This window comes from Dromiciops gliroides, chromosome 6 (genome assembly GCF_019393635.1).
Source record: "Dromiciops gliroides isolate mDroGli1 chromosome 6, mDroGli1.pri, whole genome shotgun sequence".
Taxonomy (NCBI): domain Eukaryota; kingdom Metazoa; phylum Chordata; class Mammalia; order Microbiotheria; family Microbiotheriidae; genus Dromiciops; species Dromiciops gliroides.
Window position 1 is genome coordinate 48,992,732 of NC_057866.1, and position 20,285 is coordinate 49,013,016.

The 20,285-nt window shown below is 38.3% G+C and overlaps 1 protein-coding gene across 3 annotated transcripts in view; it reads right to left on the reverse strand.

Moving 5' to 3' along the window:
- The window catches only part of NELL1 (neural EGFL like 1), a 909,424-nt gene that overhangs the window by 701,534 nt on the left and 187,605 nt on the right, over nucleotides 1-20,285 (reverse strand). For all 3 annotated transcript variants that reach the window (XM_043971020.1, XM_043971019.1, XM_043971018.1), the window contains exons 6-9: nucleotides 19,331-19,403; nucleotides 18,019-18,101; nucleotides 5,073-5,207; nucleotides 3,249-3,351 (exon numbers count right to left, since the gene is read on the reverse strand). In XM_043971020.1, coding sequence (XP_043826955.1) covers nucleotides 3,249-3,351; nucleotides 5,073-5,207; nucleotides 18,019-18,101; nucleotides 19,331-19,403 — 394 coding nt within the window. The remainder of the gene's footprint in view (nucleotides 1-3,248; nucleotides 3,352-5,072; nucleotides 5,208-18,018; nucleotides 18,102-19,330; nucleotides 19,404-20,285) is intronic.

Below are 20,285 nucleotides of genomic sequence, written 5' to 3' on the forward strand. Positions count from 1 at the left end.
TAAAAGAGAAATTTTCGGATGTATCTTTTTAAATCTGAAGACTTGGCTCTGATAGTTGGGTCTAGAGTCCATTATGCTAATGTTTTTTTCAAAGAAAAAGTGAGGCACATTAGACTTCAAGACCCTCTTTGTCTATGAAAAGTTTTCTGAACTTCATAATTTCCCCAACCGTCCTTCAATGCTCAGTCTTGAAAAGTCAAAATCAACATCTTGTATTCTACTTGGAAAAAAAAGAGGACTTGGCATTCCATTGCCCCAAGTCTCTGTATTTGACACCATCTCTTCTCTTTCTATACTTTCTCCCATAGCAATTTCATTCCCTTCCCCAAGACCTACAATCTCCTTTATGAAGAGGCCCAACAAATTGTAGGTTTGTTGCCAAGAAAGGACTTTGCAAACCTTAAAGTCATTATATAAATTAACTATTTTCCAGGCAAGAAAGCTCTGAGGTCAAGGGGCCTAAGATCATTCCACCACCACCTGCTGCCATAAACCCAAGAGACAAAAGAGCGGGGTCCTTCTGGAACATTGGCACTTCTTCTAGTCTATGCCTGGAGCCATTGTCTAGGGAAATAACCCATGCAGCATGCCACCTGACAACTGTCTCTGCAGCCACAGCTTCTGAAGACTCAGCAAAGAAAGTTTTCACCACCAAAGTCCTTGGCACTGCTAAATGGCTCAGAAAAAAAGATTGATACTATTTTATGAATGTCACCTGCTTTGCCATTTTGTCCTCAAGACCACAGGGCCTTTCTTTCAATCTGCAATGGAGCTAAAATGTCCGATCTGCTTTATCTCCTGATCTTCTCTCCTCTTCTAACAGGATAGAGGGCAAGCTCTTTAAGGGAACAGACTAACACCTTTTTTCTATTTGTATTCCCAGTGCTTAGCATTTGAAGATAATAAATGCTTTTTTCATTCATTCATTCATTCATTCATTCATTCATTCATTCATTTATGTAAAAGCTAGTTCCCTCTCCAGCATGAATTATACATGGGAGTCACAGTCCCTTATTTTCAACCATACTGGTTCTATACCTGGAAGTCCTGCTAGCACCTTGAACAGAACATTCTAAAACAGAACAAGAGTCTCCTCAGGGATACATAATAACTGCCTTAACGTATTTGAAAAGCTGTCACATGGAAGAGGGACTAGATTGGAGTCTGGTGCTAGAAGACAAAATTGCTGGCAATGGGTAAAAATTGCAAAGAAGTAAATTTAAACTTGATGTAATTGTTTCTCTTTTTTTTCTTCTTTTTTTTTGGGGGGGTGAGACAATGGGGTGGAGTGACTTGCCCAGGATCACAAAGCTAATAAGTGTAAAGTATCTGTGGCTGGATTTGAACTAATGTCCTCCTGACTCCAGAGTTAGTACTCTATCTACTGCACCACCTAGCTGCCCCAATTTGTTTTCTTAATAGAGCTGTCCAGAAGTAGTATGGGCTGCCTAGATAGGTGGTGGGTCCTTTCTTGATGGAAGTCTTTACGAAAAGAGTGCATGACCACTTGTTAACTGTAACTCTAAAATTCTGAGAGGTAGTATAGCCTAGTGGATAAAGAGTTGGCCCCTGGCCAAGAAAATCTGGGTTCAAGGTGTAATGATTGGAATGACGCCACCTACTGGAGACTTGCTGTGGAAAAGCTCCACCATGAGGAAAATGCCTCAGAGGCATTGTGGCTTTTCCTTGGCATCAGGAAATGACGTTTGCTCATGGGTGCTGTCTATCAAGGCTACCAGCCAATCAACTTGAGGAGCCTCCTATGGTCTGGGAGGAGACAGGAAGGAGGAAAGGGAGCCTGCGCAGAGAGCGCTGGGCCTTTTGGCTTCCTGACTTGATGGTGGTGGCGGCAGAGGACTTCACAGGAAATTTGAGTAAAGATAGGAATGCCAGGCTGTTAGAATTCTGTTCTCAATCTTTTTCTTTCTATTTTCCAATAAACCCTTAAAAACCTAAACTCGTTTTATCAGTGATTTTAGTCAGTTTCCCCCAAACTGGGGGAACAGATTAGAATCCACATTTAGAATCTTAAATTACACAAAGGCCTACCTCTAATATACATTGGCTTTGAGAGGATCACATAGTCAGATCTGTATTTTGACAGTTAAGCAGAGGATGGACTGGGTGGGTGAAGGAAGACCTGTGACAAATAGACCTACCCACAGGCCATTGCAAGAGTCCAGATGGGAAGGATGAGGGTAGCCTGAACCCAAGTAGTGGCAGTAATAGAGGAGAGAAGTGGTAGATCCAAGGCATATTATGAAAATAGAATTCAATGCCCATACTTCCATCATGAAAATAATAATAAGGAATAATAATAACTTGGCATTTTACATAAACATTATGTCACTTCATCTTCACAACAATTCTGTGAGGTAAGATATTCCAGGTACAATTATTGTCATTTTATGAGTAAGGAAACTGACTTTTCCGTGGTCACTTAACTGGTAAGTGTCAGAGTTGGAATCTGAATGCAAGTCTCTCCTGATTGCAGATATAATACTCTTTCCACTACACCATTCTATTAAACACAAATTCAACATCTGGTGATGGGTTTTCTGCAGCTGTGGCTTCCACAATTCATCACATTGATTAAATAACTATGTGCCAGGCATCGTGCTAGGTGCTAGAGACACCAAAAGAAAACAAAACAAAGTGTTTCTGCCCTTAAGGGGTTGCCATCTATAGAGAGAGACAACATGTACACATATAAATAAAAACAAAATTTTAGAATGTCAAAACAGGGCAGTTTGGGGCTGAGGGAGACACAAATATCTAGGAGACTCAGAAAAGGTCTCACATAGGAGTTGGCAGCTGACATAAGTTTGAAGACAGTCAAGGGGTCCAAGAGGTACAAATAAGGAGAGTGCAAATTCTGAGCATTGGTAGGAATTCAGGAGATGGAATGTCACAGAGGAAGAGAAAAGGAAAGACTGGCTATGATCCAAAGTCCTCCCAATGTAGACCAAAAAGTCAGTAGTTTGATTCATTTGCTGGACTTAAAATTCTAGGGATGCCATGCAGCCTAGATTCTCTAATTGATTTCAGAGAACCGCAACACTCTTTTTCCTCTAATGGAGAACTAATTTACATCATTCTCATATGTTTATTTTTATTTAACCTGGTTTTGATCCATTTGACCTGTGCTTATTCAGCAAGGTTTAAAAGGCAGGGGTGGGTGGGGAAGAAACACTAAGGGCTCATTAATGGAAACATGAATATAAATCTTTATCCCAGCCTGTACTCACGGCGGCACGCTTTACAACACTGGCCTCCGATGTGGACAGGGAGTGAGTCAGGAGAGCAGTTGAGAGGGGGACAGGACATCCTCCGGCACTCTATAGCTCCACTCTAAGGAAGAACAGAAAAAGAAAACAGTATGGAAGACTAGTGTGACTAGAACAGAACCAGGAAAATGACCATAAAAATACAGGATTCTCCAAAAGTCTTAGTGTAGTTTTATGCCATGGAAGCATTAAACTGCTCTAAGACTTTGAGTAAACCTTATATAAAGGCAACCAACATGGAAAGGCAAGAGGACTCTGATGTGAACACATCAGAGGACTGATCTTAAAGCATTTCTCTCACCTTTCAACAAAGAGGTGGTAGACTTTAGGTCCGGAATCAGAGATTCATTTTCAAAGTGACCAATTCACTGATTTGTATTTAGGTCCTGATTAATAAGAGTGATGAATCCCATGAAGTAGTTGCATGTATTGGAATTTACATGATTCAAAGTTATAATTATGAAAAATATGGTAACTAGGTCTAGTCTGATGGAAATTGGCAGTTTATATCTGGATAATGTGAACCGTTTACAGGTTTGTTTGCATTAATTGACACTTAAAATTTCTTAAATGAACATTTTGATTCTAAGGGTGGGTTCTATTGGTCAGAGGGAAGGTAGAATCATTAGGACTGAGATAAAAAATATCAATCAAAATTCATAAAGCAAGACAACAGAAAAGGAATAGGAATAGGAAGCGGAAATGGAAAAAAGGCCTTGGGGGGTTTCCTTTTAAAGACCCAAATCCTCATCCCAGAAACTTCAGAGAAATAAAAGCATGTTAGAAGTTTTCAATTTATTCTTGTATCAAAAAGAGCTTTTTTTTTTTTTCAGCAACCTGAATGAACTCAAACCACCTCTGTTACTTTGCTGATAAACATCATCGACTTTTTCCACATGCCCACTCAGGACCAATAAATTAGATAGAAAACAAAAGCCCATTTTTACAAGAACATAAATAGGACCCTTTTCAGACTCTGTCAATCATTGTCAAGGCACTAACAATCAGTTTTGTATTTTCCTGGACAAACAATGACATTCTATAGATATTTATCAAATCATTTCAGTGGAACAAGATTTCCATACTAAAACTCCTGCCAATTCTTAAATCCTGACCACAGAGACCATAGTTGTCACCATGTAAGATGAAGACACATTTTGGGAAGCAAATTCAAGTCCTATTTATCACCTTATATGGGAAACTAGTTATTAATTATAATAAGATATCCATGGAACTTTAAAGTTTTCAAATTGTTTTACATTTATTCCTACTTGACCCACACAGGGATATCAGTGGTATTATTATCCATTTTATATATGAGGAAAGTGTGGCTCAGAAAGGTTAAATATTGTTTCCTGGATAACGCAACTAGTATGTATCTGTAATACATTTGAACCCACGTGTTCCTCGTTCCAAATCCAATGCTATGTATATATTTATCTATCCCACCCGACTTCATGAGGAATGAAACCAACCTCTGAGTCTGGGCCCAAAAGATACATTTCTTACCTCCTTTCCCTAAACAATAAGCTTCTCAAGGATATAATTAGGACAAGTGAGAGACTGCTGTCAAGGGAAAGTCAATTTTATGTTCTGAAGATTCACATTTTTTAAAATGGCAAATTTCCAGCATTTTTAACAGTCATTCAAAATTGCCAGTGGGTGTATACCAAAAAAAAAAAAAGATGATAATAATTCTCAGAGTTAACATATGTCTTCAAGAGGCAAGATTATACCATAATTAGTTCCCTGCCCCTTAAATGGGCTTTTTTCAAAGAGCCTTACTTTACACGTGCAATTCCTGCAGTGATCATCGTCTACCCAGGAGTCTTGGTCTCGATAGATCAGTCCATTTACTTGACAGGTCTTCTCACAATGGCAGTTTTCCAACTGACTGAGCCTTGTTTCTGCATAATTCAGCTGTAAACCAAAGTTGCTAGTTGTAATTTCTATGATTCACTTGCAGGATTTTTCACAAAGCCAATACAAAAAGGGGAAGGGGAGGGAGGGAGAGGAAGAGGAAGAGGAAGAGGAAGAGGAAGAGGAAGAAGAAAACTCAAACCAGTCACCATTCTTTAACAGGATCTAATTTTTGTTGCACAAGGTGAAATCAGTCTAAATTGAAGACATATTGGCTTCCATGGTCTAATGAGCACCAAATGAGACATTAAACTGTATCTCAGGGACCTCACTGGTGTTCATAAATTTGTGTACTTTCAGCTCAAACCACACACTGAAGCACTCATAATGAATGTATCCTCGAGTACTCATTAAAATGTTTACAGGCAATACAATCATGAACACTGGTGTACTTCAATTCATCTTCCATCTTCATCTGTTACTTCCCCATTCCAATGAGATAATAGCTGTTAAAAAGCTCTTAGCACTACTCCTGGAACACAGTAGGTGTTTTAAAAATGTTTAATTCCCTTCCCTTATTCTCCCCACTATCATTCTTCCCATACTCATCAAGTGGCCATAGTTTTTAAAAGATAAAATTAGCTTTTGCTCCAGCAGATTAGAATCTGGGGAGAAATCAGTGGGGAAAGGATGAGAAACTTCAAGTTCCCATTCCCCACACCTATAAGCCCAATTTACAAATTTCCAAACTCATGTTCCCAGGAATACGCTATAGCATCCAAAAGTAGGGAAAGGGAGGAATAACACACTGATAGACAAGGGGCAATTTCTTTAAACAATTCACAAGGTCATTTCTATATCCTGCTTAAACACAGCCATTTTATCAAGATAAAAATTCATCCTTGGGGTGGCAGGAAGAAGACCTGTCCTTTTATCAATACTGTCCTAAGTTAGCTCCAAAATTGAGTATGCCATGATTTGAAAGAAAATATTTTTTACTAACGAGCCATGAAATCATTTCCCTTGGCCTTCTTGATTCTCATGTATTCCTTTATTTCCCAACCATCTTCACACAGAATACCATAGAAAAGCACTCTGATCTGTAATCAGGTTAAAATATCCCAAATCAAGTGTCTTCCCATAGGACTTCTACCATGATGATGTTGATACCTAAGAGATTCCCCTTAACTGAGGTTCTAACCCAGATGGTCCCCTCAAATACTTATCCTAATGAATGCAATGACTTTATAAATAAACACATTCTAAATATAATTTTTAAACCATGCTCTCATTCCTTTCACACACAAAAAACCTCTATAAGAGATGCAATTAATAATATTTGACTACAAGTAAAACTGAATACTTCAAAATTATAATGACCATGCTAGGCCCCAGTGAAAGATAAGATATGGCAATCCACATTTTTTTTTCAGAGATGGGGGATAATAGATTTGGAACACTGGATATAATATCAGACGTTTTAAATATATGTTCATGAGTTTTGCTAGATTTTTTGTAACTTTAAAGACTATTATAATGAATGGCTCTCAGAGGGAGAAAGGGGACAATATAATGAGAAATTCAGATCATAGAGAAATAAAAATATCAGTCAAAATTGGTTTTAAAAAAACAATGATTTACTGATTTTTATTCTCTCAAGCAGCCCTCTCCACTGACTTATCATGGATTGCAATGGGCAGTGAAATAACTATTTTTTTAAAAATGTAAACTGTAGGAAGAAAATGGGAAAGTGAGTAAAGCACTTTTAAAAACAAAATGATTTAGGGGCAGCTAGATGGCACAGTGGATAGAGCACCAGCCCTGGAGTCAGGAGTACCTGAGTTCAAATTCGGCCTCAGACACTTGACACTTACTAGCTGTGTGACCCTGGGCAAGTCACTTAACCCCAATTGCCTCACTAAAAAAAAATGATTTGACTATATCTAAAATATTAAACCTCTTGTAACCCCATAAAATATGGCTTATCTTCTAAGCTTCTAGTTTTCATTCAAAACCCTAAGTTAAAGTTTCAATTGCCTCCAGGATCAAGGCATAATCAGTAAGCATTTCATGATGTCAGTATGAGGATGAGGAAAGAAGTCAGATCTTAGAAGCAGGAGATTTGGCATAGCAAGATAAGAAAGAGAAGTATGCATATTAAAAGGAATCAAGGTCCTCCTGAGTCCAGGGTGGGTGCTTTGTCCACTGTGTCACCTAGCTGCCCCTGATGACATTTTTAGGGTAAAATTGAGGGGTGAGAGGATTGCACTGGGGGAGGGGGAAGGGGACAGGTAGAATGGAGTGAAATCCTACATGAAAGAAACATGAAAGGGCTTATGGAATGGGGGAAAAGATGGGCAGGAGGGAGCTGGGTATTGAATGAGCCTTACACTCATTAGAATTGGCTCAAAGACCTCAATCTCATCAGAGTTGGCTCAAGGAGAGAATAACATACAGATTCAATTGGGTGGAGTAAGCTATCTAACCCTGAAGGAAAGTAGGAGGAGAAGGGGATAAGGAGGGAAGGGTGAAAGAAAGGATGGCAGATTGGGGGAGGGGGCAGTCAGAAGCAAATCCCTTTTGAGGAAGGATAGAGTGAAAGAAGATAGATAATAAAGTAAATATCATGGGGAAGGGAATAGGATGGAGGGAAACAGTTAACAATAGTAATTGTGAAAAAAAAGAAAAGAAAAAAAATTGTACAAAAATATTTATAGCAGCTCTTTGTTGTGGCTAAGAATTGGAAACCAAAGAAATGACCATCAACTGAAGAATTACTAAACAAGCTGTGGTAAATGATTGTAATAGAATATTATTGTGCTATAAGAAATGACAGGATGATTTTAGAAAAACCTGGAAAGACTCATATGAACTGATATATAGTGATGTGAGCAGAACCAGGAGAATATTGTGCACAGTGACAGCATTATTGCTCTATGAGCAATTGTGAATGACTTAACCACTCTCAGCAATACAATGATCCAAGGCAATCCCAAAGGAATAATGATGAAGCACACTATCCACCTCCAGAGATAGAGCTGATATTGATTGAACACAGACCAAACCATGTTATTTTGTGCTTTCTTGTTTTTAAACTTGTCTTTTTATATAAAATGACTAATATGGTAATGTTTGACATAATTGCACACGTATAACCTATATATGATTGCTTACCACCTCAGGGAGGGGGGAGGGGAGGAAGGGAGGGAAGGAGAGAGGGATAGAATTTGGAACTCAAAACTTTAAATAAATAAATAACTTGAAGAAGAAAAAAAAGAAATGAGGAGCAGGCAGATTTCAGAAAAACCTGGAAAGACTTAAGTGGACTGATGCTGAGTGAAATGAGCAGAACCAAGAGAACATTGTACACAGTAACAGCGACTTTGTGAGATGATCAACTGTGATAGACTTAGCTCTTCTCAGCAATACAATGATACAAGACAATTCCAAAGGACTCATGATGGAAAATGTTTTCCACATCCAGAAAAAGAACTGTGGATTCTAAATGCAGATAGAACCATATTATTTCTACTTTTATGTGTGTTTTTTTCTTTTTTGAGGTTTTTTTCCTTTTGTTCTGATTCTTCTTTCACAACATGACTAATGCAAAAATATGTTTAATGTGATTGTACATATATAACCTATATCAAATTGCTTTCTGTCTTGGGGAGGGAGGAGGAAAAGGAGGGGGGGTGGGAGGGAGAAAAAGTTGGAACTAAAAATCTTATGAAAACAATATTGAAAACTCTCTTTACATGTAACTGGAAAATAATAAAATACTTTTTTTAGGAAAAGATTTTTTTTTTAATTTTTAAAATTTTTTTTTTTAAAAAGGAATTGAGCAAGTAGCAATGGGGCCGCATCCAGGAAACCATCAGAATTCTGTATCAAGTGGATCCCATGTAACCAAATTTAGGTCTGGGCACTCACTGAATGTTGGAACCATGAACTATTAAAATGGGCTAGCACTCCTGCCTCAGACATGCCAATTCATCTTTGCAAACTAACAGAGGAAGTAAATTTCATCAGATGTCTATAATAGTTTGAGAGTCAACATAATGTAGCAGAGATGTCAAACTTTGTTGGACACATTATGGCCTGCAACAGTCCTGAGGGTAGCCAGAACCAGATTAAAATGTTATAATAGATCATAGATAATGTTAACATATCGTTTGGTGAGTCCATCTATATGTGTCCTACAAGGATCATTGTGCATAATTTAGTGGGCTATTTGTATTTGAGTTTGACAGCACTGGTGGAGTAGCTAGAGGGTCAGCCTCAGAGAGAGCAAGATCTGGGTTCTAGAACAATCTCTGCCACATAGATACTATATGACCCTGGCCAAGTCACTTAAATTCTCAGTACCCTTTTCAAAACTCTCTAAGACCATGAGCTTTAAAACAAGTGCTATGCATTGATAGACAGAGTCTCCTCCCTGAAATTTCCATAAATCACAGGACCAATAGAGATACATATATAGATACATACTGTATATGCATATATTGTTATGATTTCATCAGTGTATAATCTCTCACCTCAGATGCAGATAGCAACTCACTGGCATCTTTGGGGGTGGTACTAGAGAGTTAACATGGCCAAAAAATTCAGCCCACTGCAGTTATGTTAGTGAGGGGCATCTTAAATTTTGCTAGGCTTCTCCTCTGACAATAGATACAACGGTCTCCATACCAAGCTCTAAGCCTGACCAGCTTGGTACTTCCTGCCAATGTTTGTGTTTCAACAGTATGAGAACCAGAGTTACCAGCATCCAACAATGAAGCAGAACTTCACCTGGATGTCATTAATGTGATTGGTATGTCAAGCCATTTGTAAACCAACTACCAAGAACTTACTGTCCAAATCCTATTTACCAATTACAACTTTTTCCAAATAATATGTCCCCAAATTTTCAAATACTCCAATGAAGCTGTGATAATATCAGTTTGATGTTCTCTACAAGTAGATTACAAGCCACCCATGCCTTCCCATCTCTTGTGATAATTGTTCATATCTTCCCATTGGTTTAACACAAGAGGGCCAAGCAACATATTGGAGGCTTTTATCTGTTTCTCTTGACATTTCAAACATCAGAATCAGTAATCTCAACCTTCAGAAAAAAATAGTAGAAAGGGAAGGGAGAGATAAATATCCTCATATGCTCTGTGTTTCTTTTCTACAGTCTTATTAAGCCCCATAGGAAATAATGATTGGCCTATACCCCCTTCATAAATCTATGATCCTAACTGCCAAATATAACTTTCCCCCAGTGATCCCAAGCCTTAGGGAGGGGAAAGAAAATTTTAAAAAAAGAAGGAAAAGATGAATCATCTCAGCTTCTGTGAGTTTCACAGAAAATAATGATGGGCCCATTCCCTCTCTTGAATAATGAAGGAAATCAGAATAGATTTGTATCCCTCTTAAAAACAACCTGTTTTCCTGGACTGAGACATCACTTTTAAGAGGAAAAAATATATCTCTTACCATACTTTGACTGTCTCTAGTATCTGTCTCTCTAGCATTGGGGAACTTGAAAAATTTCACTATTTTGGGAATGAAGCCATATGAGAAGTCGAAAATTCATCTCTCCTAGAATGAACAGAAATTCAGGCTACTCTGAGGCTATGCCAAAGTGAATCTGTAATACTGGCAACACTGAGCAACATCCAACATCATACCCACAAGGTACCAGTTAAAAGAGAAATCAAAAGTCACAAAGGCCTACTTTCTTTTTCCTTCATCATTTTGATTTTGTATTTAATTTAGCCTTTTATACTCATATTTAAAACCCAGATTTCCATCCCTGTAATAACAGTGAGCTTAGAGATAAAGGTATTAAACTAAAGGCCATTTTTCAAAGACACTTAATTTGTAATCTTGCCTTCCTTTTTTTTTTTTGCTCAAATCTCGTAACAGCAATAAAAGAGAAAAGCAAAAGTAAATCATGGAAAAATTCTATGTTCTGTCTCTGGCATCATCATGCTGAATTTATACAAATTCATTTTTAAAAGTCATTTGTTTACCATCTACCTTCCCTCCAAAGATTGGACAGAGATACAAAATAAAGATAGTTTCAAATCTACATCTGCAAGCCTGCACTCTCTTTGTTCATACTTTTATCAATGCAACTGTATACTAAATAATTCATCCCTAACTATATACATTCAAAGATAGACAACAGTGAAGCCTTTTTCACAGTGAGAGGTCAATGAATGGATCTGAAGAAGGAGTTGTGGTGGTGGATTCCCCCCTCCCCTTTGAAATGCTATTTACTTGGCATCTGCCATATGAAAGAGAAGAGAAATCTTCTATTGTGTTAAACCTTTAAGCTTAATTGAAAAATCACTATTGAGCTCTGCAAAACAATGAAAGCCTCAAAATTAAATGTGTTGCAAGCTGAAATGCCACTCCAAGTACTGCTTGATTTGCATAAATAGATTTGTCAAAGATTTAAACAAAAGTGATCCAGAAATTCCTAGGCTCCAAATTCTTGTTTTTCTGAGTACTGGGCTTAGGAATCAAGTTGTGATAGTGATAATGGAGTGAGTAAAAAGAGAAGGAGCTGCTGGGAGGGGGCTGCTGATGTCAGGATGATGTGCTCAGAAGGTAGGTGAATTCCCATTATGCCACACTCAGGATTGCACCTTCAGAGAATACTCTGTGGTGCTTCACTTATCAGTAGGGGCTAGGATAAGAAATATAATGGAAGCAAAACTTGAAGGGTTGGTTACACTGCTCCCTTTTCTTTCTCCCTGAAAAAGCATTGGTTCCACCTCAAGATGTCAGAACTCTTGATTAAACCCTGACCTCCTAAGGTGGCTGAAAAACCCTTCATCAGCCTTGACCCTTGTCTACTAGATTATCCATTGCCTGAGAACACTAATCATTGCACAAAATTTCAGAGTTGGCAAAAACTCCAATGCACCCTTAATCCAACCCATAACCCAAAATGAATTGGCACTGCAACAATTGCTCATCTAGGAGCAATAAGGGAAACAACCTCCTTAGCAACTAAAGTCACCCCATTACACTTTTAGATGGCTCCAATTGTTAGGAAGTCCTTCTTTCAATCAAACCTAAATTTCCCTTGTACCCATTTCTACCCACTTATCCCTTCTAGGGTACCAAATAGGACCATTCTAAAAACCTCTTAAATGTGACTATATTTAAATAGTCAAAGAGAGCCAGCAAGAACCTCCAAATCTTCTCCAAATTAATCCAAGTTCCTTCTACAAATTCTTACATGACTTACTGGTTGCCCTCCTCTCAGTCCTTAACATAGCTCCCAGTTCTACAGGGCTATAACATTTACAAAGAATTTTCCCCATAACCCTGTGAATCAGTAGTACTCTTTTATATCTGAAAGAAGCACAGGAAGGCTGTGCTTTGACTGGACTCACTCAGCTAGTAAATGACCAAGGTAGGATTTCATCCCTAAGATCATGAGTTCTTTAACTTTTTTGTGTCGTGTACCCCTTTAGCAGTCTAGGGAAGCAAACCCATTCTCAAAACATTTTTTTTCTGTTTTTGTTTGTTTGTTTGTTTGTTTTGCAGGGCAATGAGGGTTAAGTGACTTGCCCAAGGTCACACAACTAGTAAGTGTCAAGTGTCTAAGGTCATATTTGAACTCGGGTCCTCCCGAATCCAAGGCCAGTGCTTTATCCACTGCGCCACCTAGCTGCCCCCAAAATAATATTTTAAAATGCATTCAATAACATACGCAAAATTTACAGTAGAATACTGGTACCAAAATGTTTCAATTAAATTCATATTTTCCCTGAAATCTACCCACAGACTTTCTATGGTCCATGGACCCTGTCCTAACCCAAGGCCTTAATGCCAATTTATAGGCCCCTACCTCAGGCTCTCCCTTACTGCATGACTCAACAATAAAAATAATCAGATCAACTGGGCAAATGTTTGAGTTGCCTTTGGTTTAAGCTCCCCTATGGCCTGCCTACCTTTTCTAAATTTAGCAAGCAAGTCTTAACCCTTCTAGAAGAATGTCTTTCATTCTAAACCACATCTGCTGCTAGGCTGGCCCATTAAGACCAACCTTCCCCCAAGGGCACTCCCAAATCCTGTGGCAAGAAGAGTTTAATGATGTGAAGGGACAACATTGATCTGCATATCCTTGTCGCTGCAGCATGCTGTTCCCCCTCCTCCTCTCCCACCCAGAGTCTTTATTTAGGGTTCAACTCATTTCACATCCACTATTGCAGTGACTCCTCTATTATAGGGGCCAGAAGGTACTAGTGTTCTGCATGGCTCATCAAGCTTCCCTATGTGGAAAGGGATGACTCAAGAGTGCTGTCTCACATCCTTTCCCTTTCTTGTCATCCAAAAAGCTGCCACTGGCTGAGGTTACATGTGTCTCATTCACTCAGAAAGTGACTAGAAGATGTGTGCTTGATATAGGGATCAAAAATAGAGGCACTTCTCTCCTTTCCTTGCCATCCTCTCTTTCTATCTCTGTTTCCCTTCTTTCCAATTCATTTTCAACCCCACCCTTTTTCCATTATATGAGTTCTCATGATTGGCCTTGAAGAACCCACATATACTCCATCCACCTTCTCTAAGGCCATTGTTGACACAAAAATACATACTTAAGGAAAAAATGCTCTTTTTTCCCCTGTGGTCACAGTGGCAGGTCTGAGCTGACAGAGTTAGAAACATAACAAGGGAGGTGGGGCTTCAAAAAGCTGATTCTCCCATATTTAGCTTGTGAATGCCCCCCAATTAGACCTGATGTGCCCTACATATGCAGTGATTCTCTCATTAAGCACAACATGGCATCCAGGGTGCATTGCTAAAATGAGAAAAAATGGCATTCTCACCAATACAAAAGAGGAAGTAATAAAAGGGCATTCCCTGAGCTGAGGAACAGGAACTGGTAATCATCTGGACCTGAGTGGCATGTTTCTCATTCCCAAAATGTGGCAGTGAACTAAAATATAATTAATAGCACAGAGACCAAGCTGTTCCAGACAATGGGTAATAGGAACTTAGGTAGGTGACACATCAGGAAGCCAAATAATTGCACTTTTCACACTTACACAGGTAATATCAGCAAAAAAAGCTAATAATTAAAGTCTCAGGTGTCCAGTGCCAGTCCATGTGCCTTCTCCCGAGCGCATGGGTGTGTGTGTGTGTGTGTGTGTGTTGAAATATTCTGTCTTTCTAGAAAATACCTGCCAATAGCTAATATATCATCATGGATTACAAAATGCATTGTGGTTTCAAAAATAAGATAAATCTACTCAGGAAAACTGTTTCATCAACCTAGGCAAAAGCCTTAAATTGATACTGACATTCATAATACTAACCTACCCAATACAAAGTTCTCCAGATGCTATGGGGATGGTATATCCAATGCCAGGGAATTAGCCATAGCCTGAGGTAGGATGGGATTAATGGCATTGGTTTTGCCTTTATAAATTCCTCACTTTCTCAGAACTATTATCTCTTAGGCTGACTCAATTGTTTTCCAGCTGTTGACCTTAACTGAGGTCCACAAATGACTGATATCTTAACAGTGCTAGGAATGGGCTAGATTTAACAAATGCCTTTCTCCACAAAGCTCTATTACTCTGAGGCTATGTCCATAAAAAATAAAAGCATCAGGACTAAAAAAGGAAGAAAAAAACCACGGTTTATTAAATGTTTGGTATCCTATATGGAGACCCTTATTTTATTTAGGGACAACCCCCCATCTCTGCCCAAGGACAAAGCAAAGTGTGCACCAGCATCCATTCTCCAAGGACAATGTCATGAATCCAACTCAAGAACTCAACACTTAGAATAAAGAGGAGCTTTTAACTTGGGGACCAATGACTTATTTTTTAAATATATTTTGACAGTAGTATTTCACTGTAATTGGTTTCTTTTGTGACCTTTTTATTTAATTTTATGCATTTGAAAACATTCTTCTGAGAAGGGGTCCATAAGCTTCAGCAGACTACCCAAGGGGTCTATGATATGAACAAAGTGAGTCACAGGTCTAAAGCCTGAGGCCCCTAAATTAACCAAGAGTCCAGTCTCCTATCCATAACCCCTTCAAAGACTCCTTGGCCAAATCTATTCATTTTTTCCTTCAACAGCTTAGCCACACAAATGAACATTAAGAAATCACAAACTTTCTGAACCTCAATTTATTCACCTGTTAAGTGGGGTTAATAGCTTGAGAAGCAACCCCCAGAGTTGTCCTGTGGCTTTAATGAGATCACATGTGTAAAATACTTAGCAAACTTGCTGTACTGACATTTAGACATGAACCAGGCTCAGTTCTCTGGGGTAGAAGAGTGGACTAACTCAGTTTGAGGAGAATTTTCAACAAAAGCAACAATAAGAAGAAGTTTGTGCTTGGCCTCTACTTAAATTCAAAATATGAATACCACAAACCTTTCCAATTAAGTGAGGTTTTCTGATACTCATTGTGTGGAATAGGGTGATTCTATATACCCGGTCATTTATGGAAGCTCTTCATATGGTCAAAAGAAATTCAGAAAAAAGGCAATGCCCATCATTGGAGGAATGGCTGAACAAAATATGTTACATGAACAAAATAGAATATTAGAGTATAAAAGAAAATGATGAATATGAAGTATATAGAGAAACTTGGAAACATATGTATTAATTGATTGGGGGGGGGCTTATACTTGTGACCTCATAGGTATAGTAACCCCCCTCACATCTCCTCACTCCAAACAACTGAAATAACATATAGAGAAATAATCAGAACCAAGAAATCAATATACAAAGAAGCCACACAGAGTTAAATAGAAGGGAAAAACACCATAAAATCCAACAGAACTTGGATAAATGCAATGGTCAGTCTTATTTACAAAGGACTGAAAATGAAACATGCTTCTCTCCACTCAGAAAAGAGGTCATAGACTAGAGGTGTAGAATGAAGTATAGTCTGCCAGACATGGTAAATATGTCATGTTGTTTTGCTTAAATATAATTCTTTGTTTCAAGAGAGAGTTCTATTGGAGGAGTCTTTAAGGAAATGATAGCAATATTTTTTAAAGCATCAAAACATTTAAATAAATAGAACATCAAATGAACAATTAAATAAGTGAATGAATAAATGATAAATGAATGAATGAATAAAATGGTGCTTTAATAACCTGAAAATAGCCCCAAACTATGAACTAATTGCATTACTATTTTCTGGTATAACCATCCTACGTGTGTGTGTGTGTGTGTGTGTGTGTGTGTGTGTGTGTGTGTGTGTGCATAATGACACACCCACACGTAGACACATACACAACTGGAGGAAGTATGGTGCTATGAAAAGAGTACTTTATTTAGAGTGAAACAACCAGTATTCAAATCATGCCTTTGCAATTCACTCCTTATATGACCTCAGACTAGTCCTTTAACCTCAATTCCCCACCAATGAAATGGCATAAATGGATTCTAAAGTCCCTTCCAGCTCTCAATCTCTGATCCTAACACCATATGATACAACAACCACCGAGATCGTTAATAAGCACAGCTCCTACCTATAGGAGAAGGAAAAACACCTGTATGCAAAGATTTCAAAAGTACCACAAAGCAAGGTCCATGTGCAGGAAAACATTCCATCCTTGCCTACTTCTGGCACTTAAAATAATACATAATATCATAAGATCATAGGCTTATGATTCTAGAAGTGTGAAGGGATCTTAGTGATAATCTCATTCAACCCACTTTATACAAATGAGGAAACTGAGGCATCAAGAGGTTGTTACTGTCCCAAGAAATGTCATACAGAAACTGACAAGGTCAGGACTCAAATTCAGATCCTGCAACCCTAAATTCAGCATTCCTTGTACCACACCATGCTGGCTCAATGTATTCTTGTATGGTAATGATTAACCTTTCTTAAATTTCATACATTTTTAAAAATCTAAACTTTTTTCTTTTTTTTAATATCACCCTCATCTCTACACATATCCTTTCCTTCTCCCCTATGAAGAGAAATGTCCTCAACCAAAAATATTAAAGACCTGGAGAGGGGAGGGGAGACATTTCAGCAAAACAATCCAGCAGAACATATCAATTGAGTTTGAGGGTATATAGAATGCTCTACATATATAGTCTATCCCCCCCAACTCTGCAAAGAATGGTGAGAGGGGCCAAATTAAGAGTATCAGGGAACTTTCTCTGAGTATAAGACTATATTAAAAGGAGACAGGTCATTAGACAACTGCCTGGAGAAAGGGAGGCCAGCTGAGAGAGGGGAAAACTGAAAGGGAAGAAAGGGTACAGAAAGGGTTGGAGGCAGGTGAAGACAAAATCTGCCCCCTTCACCATTTTATCCATGGACAGTTCTGTTATTAATGATATGCAGAGAAGGTATAAAGTACATTTCAGAGGTGTTTTATAACACATACATGAACAACATCTTGTCCCTCCCGATTATTTACTAATTAATCTCAGATCCAAAACCAAGCAGCTGATATGCAATGGTAGCTTTGACCACATAGCATTATACATTATACTGGTTTCTATCTTTTCCTCTGTAATAATCAATGGCTACATTCCTCTTATACAACCTAAAGGCCTTCAGATTATAGAAACAGACTGTGTGTGTGTGTGTGTGTGTGTGTGTGTGTGTGTGTGTGTATGTGTGTAGGGAGAGAGGGAGAGAGCACGCACTTCCAAACACTCTTCGAATAAACATCCTGATAAAACTCAGTAGCATTAGAGAAGTGAATGGTTATGTTTACTACCAATGGTCCTACTGTAAGTAAGAATAAACCATTTTTATGGTAACATATAGCAGAAGCCAAGGATAAATGTTTCCCTTATAACATATCCATCTAAATTCCAGATAGGAATGAGAAATGGAATGACATATCGCAAGTAAAATTCAGGTACCTACTTTGGCAGTCATTTTGGCCAAAAGCTCTTGCAAATCCATTATCCCTTGCACCAGGCTTAAGAAATCACTGCAGGTTGGACATGCTCAATAAAGAAAATAGAGACATATATGTCAATGCAGAGCCAATATATGGTAAAAAGAAACAGAAACAACAGCATTTACTTGGTTTCCTAGTGGCATGCATGTGTGTGAGAGGGAAAGAAAGACAAAGAGAGAAAGAGAGAGAGAAAGTCAGAGACGTACAGAGATAAAAGGAAGAGTGAGAGACAGAGATAAAAACTGGAGTGGAATCTCAGAGGATTTCAAATCTAGAACTTTTTGACGATAAACAAGAACAGGGGGAATAGAAACAGGGTATTAACTAAACAGAAGGAAGAATGGATCCACACTGATTCAAAAAATATATGTTAAGCATCTATACTATAAGCTTAATGCTGGGAACCCAAAGAAAAAAGTCAATTGTCCTTCCCCTCAAGGAGAATACAAGCTACTATGGGAACATAATATGCGTGAAAGACTACTAAATACCAAATATGTAGCAAATAAGGTGGAGAGAACTCTTTTGGGGCAGGAAAGGGGCGGGTATCAGGAAAGTAACCGATATAACTGCTAAGCTATGTACTAAAGGGAAGTGGGGAATGTATATCAGATACATTCTAGTGGGGCAGCTAGGTGGCACAGTGGATAAAGCACTGGCCCTGGATTCAGGAGGACCTGAGTTCAAATCCAGCTTTAGACACTTGATACCTACTAGCTGTGTGACCCTGGGCAAGTCACTTAACCCCCATTGCCCTGCCAAAAACAAAACAAAACAAATACATCCTGGAGTACCTATGCAAAACATAGAGGAGCTACTCATGCAAAGGCACTGAGACAAGGTAAAATGACATATAGGGTAAACTCTCAAAGATCACTTTGATTTGAACAGAGAGATCATAAGGGGAAGAAATATGAAACAAGACTGGAAAGGTAGGTGGCAAACAGATTGTCTATATCCTGATATGGCAGAATAGGGCTCTGTATTTTATCCTAGAGGCAATAAAGAGCCATTGGAGACTTCTAAGTAGGCATGTGACATGTATTTTGGAACAACTAAAGTCATAATTTTTGAGTGCTAGCAATATGCCAGGCATTAAAACTGAACAAAACATCTAAAGTAAATATTGTGCTCTAAAAACATTATTTCTACCATTTTAATAGTCAAAATAGTCAGGCTCCAGCTTTTGGCCTAAAAATACCATGTTTCTAAAACCTAGGCATTGAATAGAGCATTGAAAGCTACGCATTTTCATGTCAACAAGCTGCTACTTACTGCGATTCAGGTTAGGACATTGTGTGATGTATCCATTTGGCATAAAGATGACTTTCACGTCTTGAATGACACCCTTTAAAAGAGAAGAGATAGCTGGTAGTATAACTTACAGTCAAACAATTAAAATCACACCTATTGTAAGATCATAGATTCCAAGATGGAGGAGAACTTTAGAGGCTATGACCCAGATTTAAGCCCAGGGAAAATAAGTGCCTTGTCCAAATTCACACTTATCATTCAAACCCAGGTCCTTTGAGTGAAATCCAGCATGTGTTCCACTGCTACAGTGTCATTCATGAACTCTCTACTAAGGTCCTAGAGTAGCTTTAAAAAATAGTTATTTTTAGAAAACCATAATTTCCTCATTGAAGAGTTGAATTGGACCTAGCCTCCAAGACGAGATTCCAACGTGTACATTCCAAACTACTTTCTTTCTTGAAATATTTGTATGTTCAGTATGCTTTGGGATACCACTACCAGTTACCACTGATTCATACTAATGGAGTTCTTGGTACCAGTATTCCAGTGGTAAATTTTGCTAACCTACCTCTGCTCAATAAAAAATCACTGAAAAATCCCTCGTCATCTCTGAATATTAGCTGATACTGACATAGTTAAAAGAGAAGGTATTGCTTATTTAAATGGTAGGAAGAGAGGGATAATAGATGCACATGAGTGTGAAGCATTCATTTTGATTCATTTATCCCAGGAAATAAAATTACTTGTGGAAAGAACCCTATAACAATCTCTTTGCTGCTCAGTTAATCAAGGAGGGTAACTTGGGATTTGCTGGTGAATTCTGAGATTTGTTCAACATCTTACTATAAGGGAGAGGCCGTGTATTGCCCTGCCTCCACAACTTGATATGGAAAAATGATTCTAATTTGAGGCAAAATTCATCAGGATTGCCATTTTGCAATGAAAATATTGATTTGGCTGTTGAGTTTCTTTTTTT